This window comes from Haliaeetus albicilla, chromosome 4, assembly GCF_947461875.1.
Source record: "Haliaeetus albicilla chromosome 4, bHalAlb1.1, whole genome shotgun sequence".
Lineage (NCBI taxonomy): Eukaryota > Metazoa > Chordata > Aves > Accipitriformes > Accipitridae > Haliaeetus > Haliaeetus albicilla.
This window is the reverse complement of record NC_091486.1, coordinates 21,279,047-21,303,320: the sequence shown is the minus strand read 5'-3', so window position 1 is coordinate 21,303,320 and position 24,274 is coordinate 21,279,047. Positions and strand designations below refer to the sequence as shown.

General features: G+C 40.5%; 1 protein-coding gene across 5 annotated transcripts in view; it reads left to right on the top strand.

The window, feature by feature from the left end:
- The first annotated feature begins 9,898 nt into the window (after positions 1-9,898).
- Positions 9,899-24,274, top strand: part of COBLL1 (cordon-bleu WH2 repeat protein like 1) — a 96,482-nt gene continuing 82,106 nt past the window's right edge. For 2 of the 5 annotated variants that reach the window (XM_069781265.1, XM_069781264.1), the window contains exon 1: positions 9,899-10,306. In XM_069781265.1, the coding sequence (XP_069637366.1) occupies positions 10,263-10,306 (44 nt within the window). In that variant the 5' untranslated portion in view covers positions 9,899-10,262. Of the gene's footprint in view, positions 10,307-11,284; positions 11,441-16,088; positions 16,187-24,274 lie in introns of those variants that run through there. The other 3 variants (XM_069781262.1, XM_069781268.1, XM_069781269.1) reach the window with 3 other exon arrangements.

Below are 24,274 nucleotides of genomic sequence, written 5' to 3'. Positions count from 1 at the left end.
ATCAGTGGCATGTGAAGTAGAAAAAAGGTGGCTTGAAGAAGTAAAAAAAAAAAGGAATAGGTTATTTGCTAGAAATGGTGACAAATAGTTATACAGTCTAGCCTAATAGTCACTGTGATTTAGAGAGGACAGAGTGACTTGGGGATTAAAGCATCAGTATGCAAGGTTAAACTTCTGTCCAGCCCAAGAACATTATTTTTACTTGTGCCATGAATCTGTTCCTGTACCTTCATGTTCCTTAACCATGTAGTCTGGCCTTGCTGGGCATTTTTACCTCTTGGTTCTTCTCCTGTCATCTCAGTCTTCATATTTTATGCTGAAAAATGTCATGTTTACTTTTAACATTGATAATCACAGTCTACTTTTTAAAACATTTCCTTTTGCCCTCACAGGAGTCTATCTCCTGAGCCACCGTACATCTTTACCTCCCTGGTCTTTTTCATTCACTTTAAATGTTTCAAAATTTTTGCCCTTGGGCCAAGGATTCTTTAAGGTGCATCTTGAATTACTTAAAACGGGTTATGCAGCAGGGTTCTGTCTGTAAAATCAAGAGAGAAGAGTTAGTTCACTTGAAAAATGGTTCTGTGACTCAACCCAAATTGATATCATGTTGACCAGAGTCTACAGCTGCTTATTTCTCAAATGCAGTTTCATAAGTAGTAAAATAAAAAAGAGTACAAACCATTTAAGCTAACTCTTTATTTCCCCTTATTTTCTCCTGTTTCTGCATCTGGGCAGCTCAACCCTGTTTCAGTCTTTTCTCTTTAACTGTTTAGCCTAAATAGATGCTGATGCATTTAATTAGCATATACATGTTTATCTTTGTGAATCTTAGCCTGGAATGAAGCCCAAGAACTTGTATTTGACTGTAATGGGCTGACTTTTAAGGTTCAACCAGGTCAATAAGCATTTCATACACTGCTAGTGAGAGATAAAACATCTTCTTGTCCCAGCGCTGTCACTTTCACACACGCTGGCCTCAGAGTTGTTAATAAGGCCATTCAGCATCACCACATTACATAGAGCTTCTGAAGTCAATACCTAAGCAAGCCATTCAGCAGAGCTGTAATTTACCTCCTAACACCACCAAACTGCCTTTACCAGCTCTTTGAATGCCTAATGCTTGAAAGGTGTGGTGCATTACAATGTAAAAAGTAAGACTGAAGGCAAAACCTTGAAATAATAATTACAGTAGGTTCAAAGAAACTACAGACATCTATAGCACTCCTTCACCTTTATTAAAAAATGAGGCCTTTCTGTTTTAAAGTCAGACTTCCAAATATATCTAAAGAACCTCAGAACATAAGAATGGCCTCTCTCTATGTCAGACCAAATGTCTAGCCTGGTATCCTGTCTCAGACAATGTCCAAAAATGGATGCTGAGGGAACACTATAAATGAAGGAAAAGCATATATACTTCCACAGATATTCCTATCACCAAGCAATCTGTGGTTCAAGAACTTCCTGAGCCAGAGATGGTGCTTTGTATTTAATAACTCTTGATGGATTTCTTTCCCATTAACTTGCCCAATCTTCTCCAGGAAGAGATAGGGGAGATAAAATTGGTGCTCTTTTCATTTTCTAACCTTTGTTTCTGGGAAAAACATTGGCCCCATTCCACAGACTCAGAAATAGCCGCAGTGTTGTTACAGCAGCTGAGTGGCCTACGGCTCCAGTGTAGAATGACCATGGCAATTTCACATTTCCTGGCATAAATGTGTGACACTGGAGCTACACATTGGTCATGGAGTGGGACTGACTGATGCATTCAAAATCTTTTTGCTGTATTTAGTTTGGTTTTTCTTTTCAAAGGAAAAGGTTAAAAATACCTTTAACGAGCTACTTAAAAGTTAAATCTTCAGATCTTTTAATTGTGCAGTTGTACTGCCATGCATAGAACATTGCACAGTCTTCTAAATCTGATCTAATGCCCGAGTCAAATTGGTTGAGCTAATGGCATTCCTGTTTGCTGGTTCCATATGGAGCACTTAAAGCTCTAGCCTAGCTTGTTTATTTTTTTACTTTATTTTTAATGAAAATATCTGGAAAATTTCATGCAACCTTTGTCTTTGATTAGAACCCAGTACTTAACTAGAGTGAATTAATAGATGTTAACATACAGTAAAAAGCAATGTAAACTGCTCCATGTATACATAGTAATTAGCATGTGAGAATTCTAAGTGTCATTGTATGTTTTTATACCATAGTAAACAGAACAAAACCAAACTAGATTGTTAAGCCTTTTTTTCCCTCCTGATTGTGTCAAGATATGAATGAAACTTTCTAAGCCGTGCTATACTCAGTGGATAGTAAGCAGTGACTTTAGCATAGCAGTTTGGAGGAAAGGAAGAATGAAGTAACAGCAGCTCTGTGCCAGGAAGAGTGCTTCCCATGGTGTTTTAATGTTCTCATTAAAAAAATGGGAAAACTAGTGCTAGAAAATGCTCATATATTTCTTAAATAAAATTGAACTTAGCTAAAGCTTAACTACTTAAATTAGAAGCATTTCAAGATGCTGAATATATACACTGCAGTTTGGTAAATCAGTAACAAATAGGTATCCATACAAGTTATGTTTTTATACAACACATACAAAGGCTAGACAGCTTTCTCAGTCCGTGTTGCCATTGACTTATGGTTATGTGTGAGACTACTTTGCTGCTTAATTACCATTTTTTGTTTACAGGGCAGATACAGTGATACATATACTGGTGCATATGTACAAGAGAATATACTTGTGCTACCCTTGAGCTATCCTGTCCTGTGTACTGCTGCTAAGTGTAGCCAAAGAGATAAAGAATTTCGCTTCTACATTCTCCAGGAAACCTGGCTCTGAAAATGAGTTGTTAGCCCATGCTGAGCTTCATGCAGCTGCTAGTTTCAAACTGTCTTTGACATGTCTGCACAAGCTGTGTTGACTATACATAGGTGCTTACTAATGAGGTAATTCTGTAAGGCAAACTGCAGAAAAGAAACTGAGTCGAAGCTGGGCTTTGAAATTACTTGAAATTTTTTATGCAAACTCTCAAACTCAAATAAGTAATAATTTTCAGCTGTAGACCTCAAAGAATTTCTGCAATTGATGTTTCATGTCACCCTGATGAGGCAAATACTAGACATAAAGCCACATTCAGCTGTAATACACAAGTCTTGAGCTCCTACCCATGTTCATTCTTGCTTCTTAGAATCATAGCGATAAATGATCTACTTGGAAAATGTGTTTGAAAAGGTTGTGGGAATTATCACAGTTGGTAAACTCTGCCAGGTGCTCTGACTGAAACCTTTATGTAAGTATCTGTTCATGACTTTTAGTCAAACGTTTATTGGAAAAAAAATCCAGCTCTCCAAAAGCTTAAAGCACTAATAATTTCTGGATCTATGAAGCAGCAGATGTGCCTACAGTGTGACTTAAATAGAACTCGGTGCAGTGTTGTATTCTTGAAACTCCCACCATTTGAAGGTGGGATGAGCCTTTTTTTCAACAAATAGATTTCTCCAGGACCCTAGAATTCACTGTATGCACACATGTGACCAGAATTATCTTGGATTTGTCTGTGCTGAACATCTCAGTACCATCTTGTGTTTAAAACAGACGTGAGCTCCCTTGGGAGCTCTGTTGTGGGGTCCATTCCAGCAATAGGTCCCTAAAGCATATCTGAATAAGCATGCTGTACACAGAGCAGCGTCTCTTTCTTGTTAGCGTTCCAGACGAGGAGTGCCTTTTCCCTCTCTCCTTGCCTTTTATTCAGTTATCTAATCAGAGCATGCAGTTCATAATATCCAAGTTAAGTATTTAACTCCCTGTACATGCTTCAAAAGCATCTTAACATATGGCACTAGATTCCACCTAAATGTATGTAGTGCCTCAGAGGAGGTCCAGAAAGCATGAGCCCTGTAAAGTTACTTGGCCTAGTTCTGAGTGAGCTAGCTAATGCACCAAGAGATACAAATTTGTGCAGCATAAAGCTTCTCCTGGGCTAATATATCTTGCTTTCATGATACAGTACAACCATAGCAATATAGCTCTCAGGACCTAAGATAACTCCTTTACTGATAACTTAGCTATTGCTATGCTTTCTGTATCTCTGTTGAAGAAATTCCCAAATCTCTTTTGGATCTAAGTGTGTTTTTCTAGTAGAAAAAGGAGATTATGTTTCTTGTAGTGTTATTTGTATGATACAGTGAGATATAAGTTAATGCATTACTAATCACTTGAACAAATATTATGAATGTGTTTTTTTCCAAAGGTGTTTTTCTTCATAAACATTTTTTAGTGTTTAGACTTTACAGACTTAAGTGTTGAGGATTTTTGCACAGCGTACTTTCCTAGTTATATATAAACATACATAATCTATAAATTTACTGCATGATAGCAATGTAGTGAACTTGTAGTTTCTTGTAAACCCTAGGTAAAATTAACATTTAAATGAATTCTTATCTATCCTTCATTGCAACTACTGTGGTTAACATGATTTGAAAGCACTAGACAAAGCTGTTTTAAAAAATAATTAACATTGTAACAGGATACGTCAAGGCATATGTGATTCTATATCTTAAATCACTCACTACTCCGCATCATCTGAAGCTTTCTAATATTACCCAAGTGCAAAGTCATCCCACATGAATGCCTTGCTAATTGTTATTTAATGCATTCCCCAAAATACTGTTCAACAAACAAACTTACAAATCATGACATGTAATGTGGTAAAACATTCACCTTGATGATCCAAAGGCAAAAATAAAACACTAGTAGAGTGAAAACATAATGGTAGCAATGGGAATGCATCATGCTAATCTTAAATGTGACCCAAAAGGACAATGTATCTCTAAGAAAGTAAATGCCTGTAACGTACCCATTAGGAGCAAAATATATTTGGGACAGTATTAATGAAAGAAAATATTTTTTGATCTGACCCTGCATTTACTACTATATGTAGTAGCAACTGTTGGGAAAACCCTCTATAAAAGGCAAAAATTACTGACTCCTGTATCTGACAGTATATGGGGTACCTTTTTGTAGTCTTATTCATAGTTCATCTATCAGGCCAAAGCATTAAACAGACAACTGCATTGCTTACAATTTAGAATAACATGATCCGTCTCCTTCTCAGGGTGAAACCTGTCTTTGTGTAGATGGCCAGCATAGATATGACCTACATATAAATTACTGAAATATAACATTAAACACAAAGACTAAATGGTACTATCTGTGTAATCCTGTTTAGGTTAGCGGAGTCTGTGGTGCTTTAGTTACTGTAATTGGACTCCATTGCAAAGCAGTACACCAGTACAAACCCAGCTGTAGGGCAATTCTAATATTGCTTTAGGTCACATTGATACGACAGTCCTAACTTGATCTATTTTCTACTTTTTCCTTGTGTAAGAAGAGATAAATCATTCTTTTATATATTCCATTGCACTTCAACAATCAACTAGCCAAGTGGTCAGGCAGTTGGACTAGATGATCATTGTAGGTCCCTCTCAACTGAACTATTCCTATTCTATTCTATTCTATTTAAAAAAAACCCAAAAAACAGTAGCCCTACCATAACCTGAATATAAATCCATCAACAGATTGCATAGGATGTCTTTATGCTCAGATGTTTATCAAATCCATGTATCAGTGCCCTACGTGGTAAATCTCTGATGCAAATTTTGAGCCTACTCATTTTAAAAGCAGTTTTATACTTTTCCATGGACTTAAAAATATGGCATCCACCCAGGCAGATGCCTTTTATTATTGTCATCCAGTTTTCTTTAAGATCATCTGCTGATGAGAGTAGAGAATACAACTCGTGATATAAAGTAGTGCTATCCATTTGTGCTGTTAACCAGCTGTGATTTTAGCAAATTGCGTAATCTCCAGGCACCAAGGTTATTTAACATGAGAAATAGAAATCATAATTTTAACTTCTTTATGGTGGTAACATTTTACTATTTAGAAATGCTCCCCAAACTCTTTAGGAAAAAGGTGTTAATAAAATGCTTACTATTCCTCTTGTATATTTATAGAAGAGATGTCTATAGTGTTCCTCAATGAAGCGCACAGCTTAGATGGGCACAAAAACCTGTCCCTGTGCCTACAGCAATACTTTCAGTGGCTATATGCATGTGTGTGCATGTTTCCCAAAACCTCACCCACATGCTGGAATGCAAACACAGAAAAGGCAACTGTTCAACAGGATGCGATGTAAGCTGATTGCCTGCTCTGTAGAATGAAATTACATACAGATTTAGTTTTCATTTAAACAAAAGCAAGTCATAAAATAATTACTTGTTTTATCTTTATACTATAAGGGTAGAAACCTGGTTTTTACCATATCTGCTATACTGGCAGAATAAAACAGATCAACTTTCTAATGTATTTTAATTATGCGTCATAAAATTAATTTAACAAGGAAAACATCCTTCAGTTCAATATTCTATTTCATACCTACTTTGCACACTATTATTCAAAACAACTACTGTGTGATACAGTATGATTTTCTGTGTACAAAACTACATTAAGAGAACATTCAGGTTACATCCTTAAATCATGAAAGGCCACTAATACGCTGTTATATATGAACAAATTTTAAAAGAAAGACCCTGTAAACAGGCCTTTACAACAGTGAAAAATATCGTAAGACTCCTGTAGTCTGTTTAACACTTGTAATAGCTTTCACCACAGGCAATAATGGGCATACCTGTTTGAAAATCATACGGTCTAGTACATTTCTATAGCATCTTTCATCCCAGAATATTTGTATTCCACATTTCTGGCAACCTCTTGAACAGAGGAGAGCAACCACCAGCACTATGCTACCGTGTGGGTGGACGCATGGAGATTTTCCCAAAGCCATCTAGGACAACTCCTGACTGTTACGAAAAATGCTATGGGATGTTACTGTTTTTTCAGAACAGGCAGGACTTTGTTTTTAGTAATTTAACTTGTATGAAAAACCCATACTTAGTGAGCTGCCTGGAACTCCACGTCTCTACCTGAGACAGGAGATTCTCCTTCAAATAGCAATTGGAATTAACAGTTCTCGCTACAAGCATAACTTGAAGGTTATGCTAACAGAACTGGGTATTAATCTGCAAACATTTCTATTGTATATACAATGACACCAAGTACATTCACTGAGTGCAGCAGGTGGCGGTTTGTCACATGGATTAATGCCTCCAGCTAAAAGCTTGTTTTATCTCAAACCGTAGAGAAAGGATGACATTATTGCAACTGTGAAATTAATAACCTGCCACTTCATTAACTGCTACAATGATATCTTCACAGATCAGCTTAAAAAAGCTGTGGAACTTTTCTTTAAATGTTCTTTCAACTATTCAATAGGAGAGACATGAATAGTGTATTAATAGCCCATTTACTTGGTATTCCCTCTTGCAGCCTTCTGTTTATTGTGTATGAGAGTTACATGTGCTTTATATGAGCAACATTTTGAGTTCAGGACAAAGTTGTGAACTTTTTAAAAATAGAAAAATCAAAAAAGAGAGTTTGACTCTGTCAACAACTTACAAAACTCGAACACAGAACTGATTTTCTATTGTTAAAAACCAAAGTGCTCTAGGAGTCTAGAATTTGTTTTTAGAAACGGAGGTCCCTAGGACAAATGGCATACCCAGTATCTCATAAAACCACTATTTTAAATCTAGTCATCATAAAACTGTCACTGCAGAACGTGGCCTGCAGGCACTCAAGTTTAGAGCTTATAGTGTTTCCAGTGATCAGCATTTCAGACCTGTTAACAACCGAGATTTGAATAAGAGAAGTAGTAGTGTAAGAAGATAAGCATAACTTCTCCCCTTTTAAGTGAGATTGGCATTATTCTGTGAACTGCTTTTTTAGATAATTCCCCAGTCTCCGTTGGAAATTGCCACCACTAACAAATTTTTTAGGTTATTTCCCTGATGTCACTTCTCTCCCTGGCATTGCTGAGTTTCTATTATTAGCCCATGTGAGCTATTCAGTAGATTGCAATCTTCATGGCATTAGTACTTGCCAAAAGAATTAAACCACAGTATATAGTGATTTTCAAATGAGATTTTGAAGAGAATGGTACAACAGTACCTTATCTGTTGGTGGTCCAGCAAAGTTTTTTAGAAGGGATGACAGCATCACACCAACTTACATAATTATTCTAACATATACAATCAGCTAGAATGGTCTTCAGTTCAGTTGAAACAGCACTATAGTGTTGAATCGTCTCACACCTTTGCAACATGGGAGTTTCATTACCATTTAGAAGATGCAGTCACTTAATGGTTTTGCCCAAGAAGTAGCTGGTTGGAAACACGAAGTTCTTTTGTACTTAAACTGAGGCTACGGTCTGAATGCAGAATGTTACCCTGCCCTGACTGCAGGAACAGTCAACATACAAAAGAATTATTTGTCAACCTTCATCCTAACCTAGGAAGTGGCCAAACAGTTTGAGGAGTGTGAGAAAAGAAAGTGGACTGTCAAAAGAGAAAAAGGGTTAGAGACTTACATAAGGTCTTTGGTGGGATTGTTCTTGAGATTCTTATCGATCAATTCCTTGAACACCGTCTCTTTGAAAACTGGAGCATGGAAAATCTATCTATCTTTTGGTTTAAGAAACGCACACAGATTAACAGGGCGTGCCTGATAATGGCATGTGGTTATTCAGGGTGTGAACAACCGCTAGGGTCTGTCAAAACAGGCAGCTTCGGGGTTATTTAATCTCCATTGAAGAAGCAGAAAATCAAAGCACAAGAAAATCGTTATTGAAGCACAGTACAAATGAGAAGGGTGTACAGGGAGAAGCAAAATGTTATTAAAGTACAAGATCTGTATTATACTATATACAGTATTATACCAGACAATGTCCATATTATGAATACTATTAACACAGAATGGTCACTTACAATATTTTTTCCAGATACATAATCGTAGAACTAGTCAGAAAAAGGACATTTATACTAGAATGCGATGTTCTACTTTTTCCCTATGGAAAGAAAAAAAGGTGTTGTCTTTGGCTGTTTTTCAACTCCTGTTAAGCACTGGACAAAATATTACCTGCATAGAGAGTTGTATTTTACCGTGCAATACCGTCTCCTGATCCCACAGCACGGCTGGAAAGGTGCTCTGTGCTGGGGCGGGCAAGTAGCGCGTACTGCCCGATCTGCTCACTAGGTACTGCGGAGGAGCAGCTTGTCACACAGACAAGGCTGAAGCGCCGTCACGCTCAGAGAGCAAACTGAAGGTCTAGCTGAAACCATTCTTAACATCGGTAGTTAGTTTCCCGTGACGTGGGGAGGTCACGCTCTGCTTCACCCGCTCCAGCCGGCTCGGCGGCCGCGGCCCGCGGCCCGCGGCCCGCTGCCCGCCCCCAACCCCCGGGGCCGGGGCCGAGGCCGAGGCCGCCCGCCGGCGGCCAGGGATGAGGGGTGGGGGGCGAGCCTAGGGGTGCGGGGGACAACTGCACGGAAACTTCAGCGCACACACGCGGGACAAGTCCCCGGCGCGCTCGACGGCGAGCGCAGGGCGGCCTAGCTTTGATCCCCGAGCGGAACAGTTTGCCTGCGGGCGCTGGATCCCACCGCGGGGGCTGACCGCCGCCCCTGCCCCCGGGCTCCTCGCCCGGCTCTCCCCACCTGTAGGGATTTCGCCCTGCGCCCTGGTGGCTGGAATGGGGAAGGACCGCGCCCGGAGCGGCCGCCGAGACGCTTTGCTCGGGGAGAGGAAAATTCCAGCCGAGAGGAGCGGCCCTGCCCCCGCCGGCCGCTGACAGCCCGCGGCCGCGGCCGAGCCGAGTCCCCGCACCGGCCGGGCGTCGGGCCGCCACTGGAGGGAGAGCCGGGTGCGTGGAGGCGGGCGGGCGGCGAGAAGGGAGGGAGGGAGGGAGGGAGGAGCCGGGACGGGAACAGGGAGTCTCTGTTTCTCCGCGGGTGCCGGGGCAGGGAAGGTTCCGCGTTTCAAGTTTCTCGCCGCGAAGTTTTTTTCGCTGTTGTGGTTTTTTTCTTCCCCCCCTCCGCCCAAGGTGTGGTTTAGCGAGCGGCCGCCCCGGCGCAGGCAGCCCAGCGGGGCCGCGTGCGGGGCCGCGGCCGCCGCCCCGGGCAGGCGCCGTAAACAGCGGAGAATGCCTGGGCTCGGGGGCGAGGCGGCGCTGGGGGCGGCGGAGCGGGGCCGTCTTCCTCGGCCCGCCCCGAGCAGGTGAGGCGGGGAGCCGCGGCGCTGTGCGGGCGGGTCCCAGCGGCTGCGCCCGCCCTGCCCCCGAGAGCCGACCTGCGCTCACTCAGCCGCCGGCATGGACGGTCGCGCTCAGCAGGCGGCCGCCCCGCCGCCCTCGGGGTAAGCACAGCTCACCGCCCGGGTGGGAGGCCCGGGCGCCCCCCCGGCCCCAGCGGGGGCAGCCGGCGGGGAGCCGCGGTCGTGCCGGGCCGTGAGCGAGCGAGCGAGGGCGGGTGAGGTGCGGTGCGAGGGGGCCGCTCGGGGCGAGGAGGCCGGCGTTGCGCGCGTCCGGCTGCAGGGTGCGGCGTTTGGGAGGCGACCGGGGGCGAGAGGCGGCTCCCCAGCGGCGGGGGGCGAGGGCGCGCCCCTGGCTGCGGCGGCGGAGGGCGCGGGGCGGAAGCTCCGCGCGGGACCGCGGCGCCCCGGCCGGGCCGAGCCGAGCCGAGCCGCGAGCGGGGAGGCGGAGGCAGATGGAGCAGCGCGACCGTTAAACGGCTGCCGGCGCGGCGGGAACGGGCGGGCAGAGTGCCGTCTCCCGCGCCCCGACGGCATCTCGGCTGGTTCCCCTGGCTGAGAACGGGCTCTCCGGCGGGACGCTGGCTGCGGGACAGGCCCGCCGGGTCGCCGGCGCCCTCCTCGGCGGTGCCTGGCTGAGCAGCGGCGTGCGTGTGCGGGCTGCGGCGCCAGCCCTCGCCCCTGGCCGGGGGCATTTCCTCAGCGACGAGCCGCGACCTGCCTGCCGCCGCCGTCCGGCCGCCTCTGCCGGGCTGCAGTACTGCCGGCAGCCGCCAGTGCAGTACCTGTCGGGGATCGGCTCCTCTCGGCAATCTCTGGAGCGCAGAATTTACCAGCCTGACCGTCTGTAAGGTGCAAGCTCTGTGTGTGTGGAAGAGCTGGGCGCTTCTCAGTGCTGTGGTAACTGCCCGCATTGAAAGAGAAAAAAAAAAAAAGAAAGCCAAACAAGCAGCATCTGTTGGGAGAGGTAAAAGGGTTGGTTGGTTTGTTTTTACGTGTTAAGCTCCTCTGACGAATTGCTTATAATCTGTTGGAAAACGTAACTTTAAAGAACGTATTTTTAAATCTAAGTAAAACTACTGTAAAAAAGTTACAGATCAGGAGGAGGACTTTCCGTTAAGTAGTCGGCTACGTTTGAAGAAAATCATTTCACTCAATCACTTCAGTAGGAACTTGAGGGATTCAAAATACTGACAAGACTGCTGGAGTTATCTGTAAATAGAAGGGACAAAATACATGGCGAGTGTATTTTTTAACAGCAAGACTTTCTTGAAGCTTCCATATTATATGCAAAAATGGATTAATTGGATTTCTGACCAAGTGAATACAGGATAAACAGCTACAGTTGATGGTAATTTACTGTAGTATTTGCAGTAGCAATCAGATCGGTTTGAAGTCATGGCTGTGGTGAATATGGAAGACTCACAGAGGAGGGGTATTTATTTGCTTAGGGCCTTGTGGCAATTCCACATTTATGTATGGCCATTGAGAAATGAAGTTTATATTGTTAATCAACGTAGAAGGTATAATTCCAGTATAGATAATTACTGAATTTTTAAGACTTTGGATACGTAAGCACAGTTGAAAAGACTGAGCGTAGGCTAATAGAGCATGATACCAGGTTAGGAAGTGACTAAATCAGTATGTCTTGGAGGTCCTCAGTTTCACTTGTGGACCGGAACATGAAAACAAGCAAAAAGGCACAATTAAAATTTTGGTTATTCTGACGGTTTCTCTAGGCCTGTCGCCTGCCATAAAGCTGTTGCTTATACTGAATTTTGGCTGCTGCTTGACAGATAAGTCAGGAAAAGTGGTCTGTTCCCTTAATGTGACTTCAAGCATCTGTCAGCATTCACATCTCAGTTTTGAAAAACATGTAGCTAACAGCAGTGCTCATTTGCGTTAGCCCTGCAGATATATTTTCAGGCCTTTTATCAGCTGTTACCATATAATTTGGTACTTAGGAAATCAGTTTACCATTCCTTTCTTGTTACAACAAGAGTTCTTTATTGGCAGTCTTAATTATTTCCTGAAGATGGTCTCATTTGCTTATCCAAATGCTGGATTTGAGGAAAAAAAATCTGGATATACCAGCAAAAACGGCAACTCCCAGTTTGCTGAAAATGATCCACAGATACGTTTTTGAGTAGTAAGTAGTACTGTGGTTCTCTCTCTGAGACGATAGGAAAAATTGTGCAATCTGGGAAGAATTTCGGTTGAATTAGCAATTTTCTTTAAATATATTACCAAATGATGTGATACTGCATTATATTTCTTCTTAACTTGTTTAGCCAGGTGGAGAATGTTGTTAATCCACAGCTGAAAACTGTTTACCAGTAAATGTGTTCTTAAATCACTGTTTGAAGTTATGTGGTGTAATTACTGATAACTCTTCACAGCTTAGAAAGTCTATTTGTGCTAACTGCCAAGAAGGCTGGAGCTGTTAGAGGTGTTTTGTGAGTTTTCAAGCACTGGTGTTTATTTAGCCTTGGAACTTCTATGTAACTTAATCATCGGTGGCTCTTCAATATAGAATTTTGTTATCAGTTCTATGGGGACAAGCTCTGGGAAAGGATCCTGCAATTATATCCTGGAAGACAATTTTTTTGCATGCAGGATTATGCTTTCCTATTGAAAAATTGTTTATTAAAACTGGTTGTGGTTAAAAATGTTTGCTTGAATTTGGGGAAGAATATGCTAGTGTTATTCTCACTGTACAATCAAGGTAAATCAGTAAAGACTTTTAAAAAACAGCCTCTGCTGGAATTTTTTTTTTTTTTTTTAATGTGGCAAATAGAAGGTGTGCCCAGTAACTGGCTGGAATTTTTTGGAATATGGTGAATAGGAGGTGTGCCCGGTAACTGGCTGGACATGACACATAGTTTCTTCTGGTAGCAGAAGAAACTTGGCTGGACTGACTTTTAAGGCGTTTTATAGCTCATCTATCCTGCCCTGAGTTTGAACAGCACTCATGACAGTGTTCTCCTGCCAGGCCAGTTGACGCAGTCTGCTTCTGTTCATCACAGAGCTGAATTGACTTTATACATTGGCTGTGTTATGGGATGATAGGAAAATGTGTGTTTTAATACTTAAAAAGTGGTTGTGGTTGGTATCCCACCTTTTGAATACAGTTTTCCTGCTGTTGCTGGATAGCGATCCTGTACCCTGGAGTAAATTAATTTTTACATTACGAAGTAGATTTCGCTAGTTGACACAGGCTTTTACCATGAAGAACTGTATTGTAAGTTAATATGCTGTTAAAATATTGGAGTGAAAGTGGATTTTGGTAAATGGGAGGTTGATTTCCTTTGAAATATTAGAATGCATATTGAGGTCCACCTTTAATTCAATTCTAATCAGTTTCTGATAATTTTACTTTATTTCATTTGTTCCCTTAAATCATATTTAAAGCTATATGCTTACTTTCAAAACAGCAGCTTCTGACCTGCTTTACATAAGCAAAACCCCCTTGTTTTGTCATTTTCTGTTTGTGTGTCTAATGAACATGCTTAGGAGATACAGCTGCTCTCCAGGGGCTGAAGATAGAGATGGTTGTATTGGGGTGGGGGGCCAGGGCTGGCAGAGCCAAACTGAGCTTTGGTTAGCTTACTGCCAGAAACACTCCTCACGTGTGTCTTCGTGCTCCCATTCCCTTGTTGCTCGGCCTAATGAATGTATTTGAAAAGTTTAATAAGAACAGGAGAAAAGTCTTTTTCCCATGGTTAGGGCTGTCTCAGGAGGTGAGAGATGTTTTCAGAAAGAACAAGAAAATTAGCTTTTCTCTTGTGTGTGTAACCGTTGAGTTTTTATCAAATCATTTCAATCAGATTACTGATCTCTGGAGATATCAGCTGTGGCTCAGTGTTGAGAAGTGTCTGGCATCAAGCTTAGAATACTGATTTGAGCTCTCTTCCTCTCTTTCACATTGTCGGTTGAGTCAGTTCACAACATAGCCACAGGTTTGTTCCAAGTATGAATGAAAGTCCTCCCTGTTGTGGAGTGTGGGATGGGACAGAAAGTGTAGCAATAGCTTCAAACCAAGCATTCTATTGCCAAGCCACAGCAGCAGACTAGGGGTGGGGGTGTGTGTCTGAATTTGCTCAGTTTGGTGAGATTTAGGTGAGGGCTGAAACTACATATTTATCTTGCAATGAATTAGCTGTTGCTATTGCTCTGTATACTACATTATTGTATAGACGTATTTATGAAGAAATGCAAGTCCTTTTGTGCTTGTGCTACTCAATGGTAACGCTATCTAGGGTCAGAAGTTAGTCTGGCATGGGTGTAGTAAGTAGTCCAATCTTAGATGTGCTTTATCTCTTAGACTGAGGACTTCAAGATAAATAGTTAGCTCATTTTTTCTCAGCCCCATGACTGATGAAGATCAACTAATTGAGCAATAACAAAATGGAAAGAACTTTGAGAGTTTGACCATAGAGTTTGCTGGATGTTTGAAACGGGGAATTAGCTGCTTTGTGGGTGCATGCCCATCAGGAGCCACTTGAATGCTCATCATTCCAGGGCGTAATTTGCCAGCTGAGTTCTGAACATACACTTAATACTTCTTGAGGTGATTATGTTGTTCTTTTTAATGTATCTGCCTTAACCAAGGCAATGTCAAGTAGTTGCATGACACAGTGGTGCCATAAACTGAATGTTGTATTTAAAAGCTGGTTTGATTACTCAAATTTTGTCAAGTCTGAAGTCATAGCAGGGTGCCTATAGAGTAGTCACTGGTAGCGTTCACTGTTGGAGTGTGTTGCTGTGGGAATGAGATCAAGGAAACATTAGGCAGTTGAGGAATGTGGATACTAGGGTGAAAAAATGCGTGGGAGGGTAGTACACAAATAGAGAAATCAGCAGAGTTATTTCAAAGCTTTGTTCAAGTGTGATGGTATCCTGTGAAAAGGAAAAGTGAGAGATAGTTAGTGAGGTATCAGAAGCATGTGAGGGGAAAAAGTGTTTGAGTCTAAAAGGTGGGTTTCAGCATTACATTAGGGTAGGTTCTTTTCTTTCTATTGTTACTGGATTTTTTTTTTTTTTTGGTGAACTTTAAAGGAGATTGCAGTGTTTATGTAAACCTGAAGATCACTGTTTATATTGAGTAGATGCATCTGTGTTGGGTAGAAGAAGAGCTGAGCCCCTTGTAGGGGACCAAAAGCTTAGATTCCAGAGGAAACTGAAGGTCTTTACAGGATTCCTGTCATCTGACAGATAAATGAACTCACTAGGAATTTTTTAAAGTAACAAGTAAATGGTTTCTCCTGTAATCTGGCAATATTTAACTAGGTCTCCCTTTGTGAAGTCCCGTACTGCTTCTGACTTTCTTGACTGTAGGTTGGAAGAAAGTTTCTAAGCATACAAGTTTTTCTAGCTTGACTGCAGTTGTTTTTAGCTGCCACTGTTGTAGTTTTACGTATGCTGGAGAGCAGCAGATGCCAAATTATCCATCCAGCCATTGGAGTTGTAATAACATTAGCCTGCTCAACTAAGTTGTGGGTTTTTTTCTCTAGAAGTTAACAAGTCAGTATAATGAGCTGCTCTCTTAATTTTAGTGGATACAAGGAATGCCAGGTGTTCTCTTTTATGGCTGCTTGCAAGTTAAAACAGATCTGATTGCGTGCTTTCTTTTCTTTTCACCTGGCTGTCACTTGCTTCCCCAACAGCTGACCTGCTACTCTGACTTAAGTTCACGTAGCTGCCTACTGTTTGAGAAAGAGTTGCTCTTTACTGTATTTGCTGTCACTGTGTACTGTTCTGAAACTCAGAGAGTTGACGTCAGGGCATTAGAGGATGACAAGAAGCTGAGATGTTGGCTCCTAGACTCCTGTAGAGTTCTGTGGCCATGCTCAGCATTAGCACAATGAAGAGGAAACTCTGTGCAGTATGCGACAACGGAGAGTTCAAGGGGGAAAACCACCCCTGCTGTTTTGAGCTGTAGCAAGCAATTGAAAACTTGAGGTTTCACCTGAACTCTCTCCTAAGGTAAGGTCCCACAATTAAAAATGCAACTCTCTATATGAAAGTAAACTTAAAACATTTACTAACTGGAGTTCCAGTAGATGCATTCTGACTTGAAATCTGCATGGTGATGGACTAGTGGACAGAAGTGCATTTTTTTCATAGTTTAAGAAACATTTTTTTTATGTGTCAGAAGTGGAATGCCATGGGAATCTTTACAGAATTGGGAGTTCCTGGATTTGTTTTTTATTTGCTAGGACGTTCAGAAGGGGCATGTATGTTTATGTGTATCTTTTGGTGATTGCAAATGATCGAAGTGCTGTAGGTGGTTAGAGGACTGATCCCTAATCTATGTATTAAATGTCTCCCTGGGGAGCTTGCATATATGTCGACTGTGCTACGAGACTAGGGTTGTCAGGATTGCTATTTTCAGTTAAAGAAAATAGAGCACATGAATATTTTTAGCTAGGCATAAGCTTTCTTGTGTGAGAAAGCATGGTTTTGTTGGAAGCTTTAGTTCTACAGAGGTTTCCATTGAAGAAATAGCTTCCAAGCTGTCCTTTCTTAGTTGTATTTCAAAAATCCTTTCTGCACACTTCTTTGAATTTCATTTCTGTTCTGGAAATATAGCTACTTGATTTTGAAAACATAGATCAATCTTATTTAAAAATAGACAAACAAACAAACCTCTCTTCCTTCCCAAACAATGCAAACAGTTGCTCTATCCTAAACAAGAAATGTGAGCTTGAACTTTTCTGAAATACCAACAATGGTACAGTTTTTGTTCTTTGCCCTACATCTCTCCTACAAAGTGATACTGTCTTAATTAAAAAAAAAAACCAAAACCCAACCAAACAAAAAAACCCCACACCAGTCTATCTCAAAATAACAGCATTAGACACATAAATATTTTTCTTTAAAATCAAATCCCTTTTCAACTTGATATCCCTGAATATTGATTTATTGTTTTAAAAATCTTGGATTTTTTCATGGGCCTTGGTTTCCTGTTGGGAATTAATTTTCCCTTTTGGTATTTTACCTGGCTTTCATGTCAGACCTTCAGATGCATTTTCTTCCAAAAACTAAGGCTCTGTGTTTTAGCAGGTAAATTGCAAGTGTTTTGCTACGGGAAAGGCATAAGCATCTTCTTCAGTTGTCCCTATAACGCAAACATATTATTGATAAAGTTGTCTGGAGGGACTCCTTTTTCTGTTCTTTTTGCAAAATGTTGTGTCTGTCGCCGACCTTGCCCCCCACCCCCAGTTTGTTGTGCTGGGAGCCTTGCTGAATAAAGTGAGTTAAATAAGAATGTTCAAGGATATGGGACCATCAGTAGGGTAGCAGTGGAAACTTTGTGTTACTATTGCCTAGATGCTTTGCATGTGTAGCTATCAAGGTGATTAGAAGGGCAATAGGGAAGAATACAGTGCATCAAGTTTGCGTTTTGTCATTTACTATTTTATCATGTGTTTAAGTATCATTGTATTGCTCTTGACTTTTGTAAAACCTAGTACAGTTCTTCTGTACTGTCAAACTACATTGACAAAATTGGATGTAATACTGCAGGTACAAGACAATCTACTGAGGTATCTATTGTTTAACTGTTCTTGTGACAGCAACGTTGAAAGCATTTTTTACTTGAGAGGAGCAATGTTTTGTCTCTGGATCTGGAAAAAAAAGTAGGAGCCAAAACGTCTGTTATTAACAAAGTTGAGAAAACAAATGTTTACAACTCATCATGCTGGGTTGTAACACCTTCAGGCAAAAATGAAGTACATATTTCTTCACTAGTAGCTGTGGACTTAAACCTTTTGTTCTTTTCATTAAAAATGCATGTTATGCAGAATTAAATATGAAACCATTCTGGCTTTGAGAGCATAGAAACTGTTTGCATGGTTGGATGGTTTTTTTGATTCTTTAGTTTGCAAGACAAACAAGGTGTTAGTTGATGACGATCGTGTAGTAGGTGGAATTTCTGATGGTTTTCATGAGTTTGTGTAAAATGAGAAATTCAAGCCATGACAGAAATCTGGGCTTTGACAATTTTTATTTGTTTTTTTTTTAAATTCAGAAGCTTTAATTCCTCAAAATTAGATACTGCTGTGTGTTGAAAGTTGTCCCTACGTTCACAGGCTTTCATTTCTTAAGAGTTATTGCTTTCTTCATCTACTCTATGAGGTCTCCAGACAAACGTTTCTGTATCCTCTGCTGGTCTCTGATTCATGGTCTCTCATTTCCCTTTGCCTGCAATTTTGATCCTTTCCTTCCACCCACACTACAGAGCAGCCTCACTAATTCCATCCTTGGCGCCCTCCTTGAGCTATTTTTACCTCATTCAGTTTTTAAAATACTCACTACTTGGAGAAAGTCCTGTTTTGCTGAATCTTAAACTTCAATGTGCTAGTACTTCTTTTCAAAAAGCCTTTCTCGTAGATCATGCTTAGGAACTTTGAAGAATTGTAACAATTCCTAAGGCACCGTAACTGTTGTGGTTTTTAACATTTGGAAGTGAAAGTGGTCTTTCCCCATCTGCTTTTATTGGTGGCAGATACTCTTGAAGACAACACCTAGGGTTTTTTTCTTCCTTTATGAGGGGAGGAGATTCCTTCCTCCTATTACATTAAACTATTTTGCAGTGTATGACCCTGTCCTTAAATTCTTCCATAGACTCCTTCTGCTTTAGCGTTTTGGATTCTGGTTTTGTGTGTTCTTTTAAATTTTGAGATTTAAAAACAACCTGGCCCTTCAGCTTGGTCCTTCCATCTGTTGGTTTGGTTTGGGGCTGTTGGTTTTTTTTCTGTGACCCGTTCTGCCTGTATCTGATTTCTCTTCCCCTGACTTCACCCTGAAACTGTAGATTCTTCTTTTTATAAATGTGTCTTTGTGTTTAAATATTATGTATCACATTTTACCTAGCTTAATGCTTCTTGCTCCCTTGTACTTACATGGGCATGGAGACTATATTTGCTACAGTGTTTTAAGGGGAGAAGGGCTTCCCAGGCCCCTTCGCATTCACACTTTAAAGAGGGGTCATGGGCTGTCTTTGCACTTGCTGTGCTAGTCTGCTCACTTACCTACAGTTGAGTAGTGCCTTGGACATTGCAGGACTTGCAGCTGAGATCTTAAGGCAGCAGTGACAGCTAGAGACATGAAATAGGATTTATTTTATTATTTTTCTCCTTTCAACTAAGTCAGAGTTTACTTACAACTTATACTGTGCTGTCCTTCCTCAAAATTAGATATATTTAATTTGATGTCTGCATGACAGGTTATCAGGACATTTGTGGTAGAAAATGCACTGGGTCAGAAAGAAAAGGAACTGGGTCAGATGTGTCCTTACTCCTTCAGCTCCTTAATGCTTCTCTTTTGTTTCTTTTTGGTTGATTGGTTGGGTTTTTGGGAGGGTGGGGAGAGAGGTCTGTTTTTCTTCTAAGTGATATGTACAGGGATCAGAGGATTTTGAAATCTAGGTAACTTTGGGGTTTTGTTTTGATTATTCTTCTGCAGTGTAGGGCACATATTCCCCCCTCACCCATAGGTATCATTGAGATAGTCTCAACATGCCAGGCAATGCTCGTTCACTTTTATAGAAAAGCAAGGTGAAAATCTAGAAGGTATGGAAAACCTAAGCATTTTATAAGCACTCCTTCAGAGCTGATTGGCAGTAGTGAGCGGGATTGGAGAGAATCTGAAGCAGCTTATTTTGGAAAAGTAGTGAGGATCTGACATCACTGTCTGAACTGTTGGAATCTCTGTCTTATTTCTAAGTATCTTTCTTTGACTGTTCTTGTATTTTCACTGCCCAAACATTCTTACAAACTTTCCAGTCTTCCTCCCAAAATACACTGCTGTAATGCCTCTTTATCTGTAAATCTCAAAAAAGGAGGAGGAGGGAAACACAATGAATTGTAAATGTTAACTGAAGCCTTAAAATAGACAATGATTTATTTTGGGAAAAACATGGAGGTTTTTTACTATGATAGTTTTAGAAATATTCAAACAAATTGATCAGTTCTTATTTTTTCTTTCTGATGGTGTTCCTTAACATACTGCTTATAGGCTTCTGTGGTGTTTTTGTGTTTTGTTTTTTTTTTTTTTTTTTTTTTGTTCTCCCCTGCTTTTACTTACCAAAAAATTTTCCTGGATTCTGTAGCTGCAATATGTAAAGCCTGCCAGCTAATGGGTTTATGGGTTTGTTTTTTTTTTTGAAGACTGCTTTCTAGCACTTAATCCAGAATGTATTTTATGGTAGAACTGAGAATATTTGGAAATAATGACACATAACATAAATGCTGAAATTTCATCCTATACAATGCTAAGCAGTATTTTGTATGTGTTGACTGTAGATGGAGATTTTAAAATTACTTGGTACCCTGACTGAGTAGTCTCATGGAAAGATCTGTATGGTGTCAAAGTTCTGCCCCTCTGCAGAAGAGACAGATGTCCTGCATGCAGTCTCCACTAGAGAAGAACAACTGGATTTTCTTTCATGTTTCCTGAATGAAATCTGTCTATATATACTCTTGACAAGTTGATGCTGCCTCTTCCTATTAAAGGTGCAGAGATCTGTAGTAGGAAATCAAGTGCCCAGTGAATCATTTATTTTGTAAACAAATGTTTGTTAGAGCCACTTGGAAGAACTTTAGCAACTTAAGATAGAAATACCCTTGCAAAATTCTAGCCTGATTAATTGAGAAGCATGCAGTTCATCTGCCAACAACATACTCTCAGAAAGGAAAAATGGTTGAGTATGTAAAGAGTTCTTCTGTTACATGTAAACAAAAGCTCCAAGATTAGAAGTAATCATATTATGAGGTTTTAACTTTCATTTAGAAATAAAATAAATAACCAGTGAGAACTGGAAAACTCTGTCTACAGTTATTGGCCTTTCCTGCATCCTGTCACATCACGTTTCACATCTCAGTCATACACTGAGAGTAAGTGTTTCCTTGAGTCAGTTTGTGGTATCATGTGAATAAATGCTTAATGTGGTAGAAAGATCTCTAGTCTGCTTGTAAAAGAGCATGTGATACTTTCTCAAAGATAGGAAGGGGTAGCTAAACGTGGCATAGCATTTGTTGAAATCATAAAAATTCAGTCATTAAGCTCAACCCATTAAAAAATTCTTGGCTTCTGACAGTAAAAAGAGATCCATCTGTAAAAGTGAATCATATCCCCAAACTGATGTAGCTGTACCAGTATTACATACCATTGTGTTTATCTGTGGCTTTGATTAACAAATATTTTCAGTTAAATACTTAAGTGGCAGTGAAAAAGAAGTGGTTTGGTGACTATGAGAAAGACCGATTTATTCAGAGATCTGGTGCTGGATATGAAGATTCACTGTTTTCCCTCCCATTTGGTTTTTTTGGCTTTGTTTGGGTTTTTTGATAGTAGTTGTATAATTAACAGAGATTGCATACCTATCTCCCTCCCTTATGGACAATCTAGGTGAAAGGAAGTTTCAATGTCTCGTTCTGAACTGAGTAGGTTTGCTGCTGGTGGAGTAAGTTTGTTGCAGCCTGTTTATGTCCTTTTCTTCAGTTAGAAGAAGTCAGCGATAAGCTGTTTGTAATCACAAAAAGTAATTTCTTTTTCTCTTTTTTAAGGTTAGGAAAGGCTTTTGTTGCTTTAGGCCCTCCTTCCTTGCCTATATTCACAGTTTGGGGATGATGTTGAACTGTCAGCTTTGAATTTCTGGATCCAAAGAGAGCCTTTTGCTTTAAGCTAGCAGTGCTATGGTAGTGACTTTATATCCATGTAATAAAAATTCCAAAAATTCTGGTTGTCATCATTCTATGTGTGTCAAAAGAACAGCTGGATTGCCATTAGCCAGAACTTGAATCTCTTCTCCAATATGAAGCCAGAGTTCTTTCCATGGAGTTCCTCCTTTGGGCAGTGTTCGAAACCCAGCTCTTACTGGGAGAGAGAAAATGTGGCACTTAGGAGAGGTCGATGGGATTTAGGTTACTGGCACAGTGAGGGTGAACTTTTCAATTTCAGTTTGCAGCTGAATTTTAGCACTCTCTTGTTTGTGTCTCGTTCTGCTTTTATCATCTGTGTAAATAGCTGCCCATGAACTTTTTTTCCAGATTGACTGACTGCTCTGGTTTTCAGCATGTTAACTTTACTTTTATTACAACATTCTGTGAAACATTGATGTACTGCAGTTAAGTTTGGGGAAATCATGACAAGTTTTGGAGAGGGTTTAGCAAATGAACTACCTCCAGCTTGTCTCTGATCTACCACTAAGCACAAGAGTAGAAGCTCTGGTCTGGGTGATGTTCTGATCTGTACACCTTGTTGCTGAAGCTTCTATTGCTGTAGCTGCGTTGGTGGTAATTTTGCTGATTCTTGACCCCCACCACCCAACCCACCCCAGGCCTTTTTTGACCATTTGTAGACAAATCCAAGGTTCTCTAGTGCTCTTGAATCAGGGTCATTAGTTTCTAATAAAGAAGTTTGCCCTATATTGGTATTAGTAATTGCCTTTTTGTTTCCACTGACATTCTGCTGGCATGTGCTTACCACTTGCTTGAAGATAAATCAGTAAAAAATGTGGTTGTCTTGTATATATAACTAGCAAAACATTCCTCATTTTTAGTGTTTTAATGTATGCAACAAGCAACATTTTCTTCTAAAACTGTTGTGAGCAAGTACAGTGGTTAACAGTTAAGCGCTCTTAGTCTTTCTATTTCTAAAGCATGACAACATGTGAATGGCATGTTCATGAATTACTGCATGGTTACAGAGTATGAGCATGTAAGTCATTCAAAATGCTATTTGGCTGGTTACTTTCATGGGTAGGAATGTGGAAAATACTGGATTTCTGACTGTTGTGATGACACAGGGTACAGAATTATTAAAGACTTAATCTGAGAGGTGTCTAATCAAAATTTTTTATACATATATTCTTTTAGGCATTTTAGAGAGAGTGTCTGTTATATTCAGGGAAAACTTCTAAATCTGGGGAGAACTTACAGACATGGTTTCAGATCTTAGGAATTTGTGCGTGTGTGTTTTAAGGGCTTTATAAGATCTTACAGCTTAGATCATTCAAGCAGTATTTCTGTCCTTTCTTCTGAAAGCCATAAAGTAAGAAAATCCTTCTCCTCTGAATTTTCTTCATGTTTTACATGACTTCCTGGGTGGGAGAAGTGTGTTACTGGTTTGTTTTTTTTAGTTAATATATATAAACTTAAGTCACATTGTTTCAGAGCACTTAGTACACATCAATATACTCTATAGATTAGGTAGGTGCCATATTAGAATTTTCAGAAGGAAAGAACCAGGAAGATAAAATGCTGCTAAATTGGAGGGTGCTGTTTCTCATAATGAGAAAGCAGTCAGTTATAGGAACTCTGATAAATAAAGCCTGTAGACAGCCCAGCTGTACTTTGAGATGAAAACAGGATGTTGGTTGTATTGCTGGAGGACTACTGTATAAATCAAAGGATATGCTATTATTGCTGTGCAAGGAAGCTGTACTCCCTTAGAGTAGTTCTGTATATAAAAGAATGGTAATTGCCATGCTTATCAAGGACTGGCAGTTCTCCTTTTCCAATTGTGACCTGGTGAATCTACCTCTAGTTCATGACTTAAAACAAAATGTTGCCAGTTATTTTAATTCCCTATTCAGTAGGACAAACAGAATGTGGTTATTTTTATCTCTTTATGGTTCCTTGGATTATACAAATAGAAAATCCTTTTCCTATATTCAGGTCAAAGGTGGTTTACTGAGGGGGTTGTGGATTGTTTCCCCAGTGCCTGTTAAACCCTGCCAGTTCAAGTTGTGTCCACTTAGTCATGTCATCTGGAAATGGCCAGGTGGCTTTCTCCCCTTGCCGATGTCTGACCTTTCCTTCTCCTAACTTTTTGTTTTGGTTTGGTTTTTTTTAGGAGTTCACTTATAGCCCCTTTAAATTTTGGTTCGATAGGCTTAAGCAGTTTTTTGTTTATTCTCATAAGGTCTTTTAAAGCATTTCTCTGTCCCTATTCCACTCAGTGTACTGTTCTACTGTTCCTCAATGCCGACTAGAATGATGTTGCCTTTAATTTTGTTTTTAAAATTAATTTGATAGTTTTTATGCCTCTAAGCACTATATCCAAGTA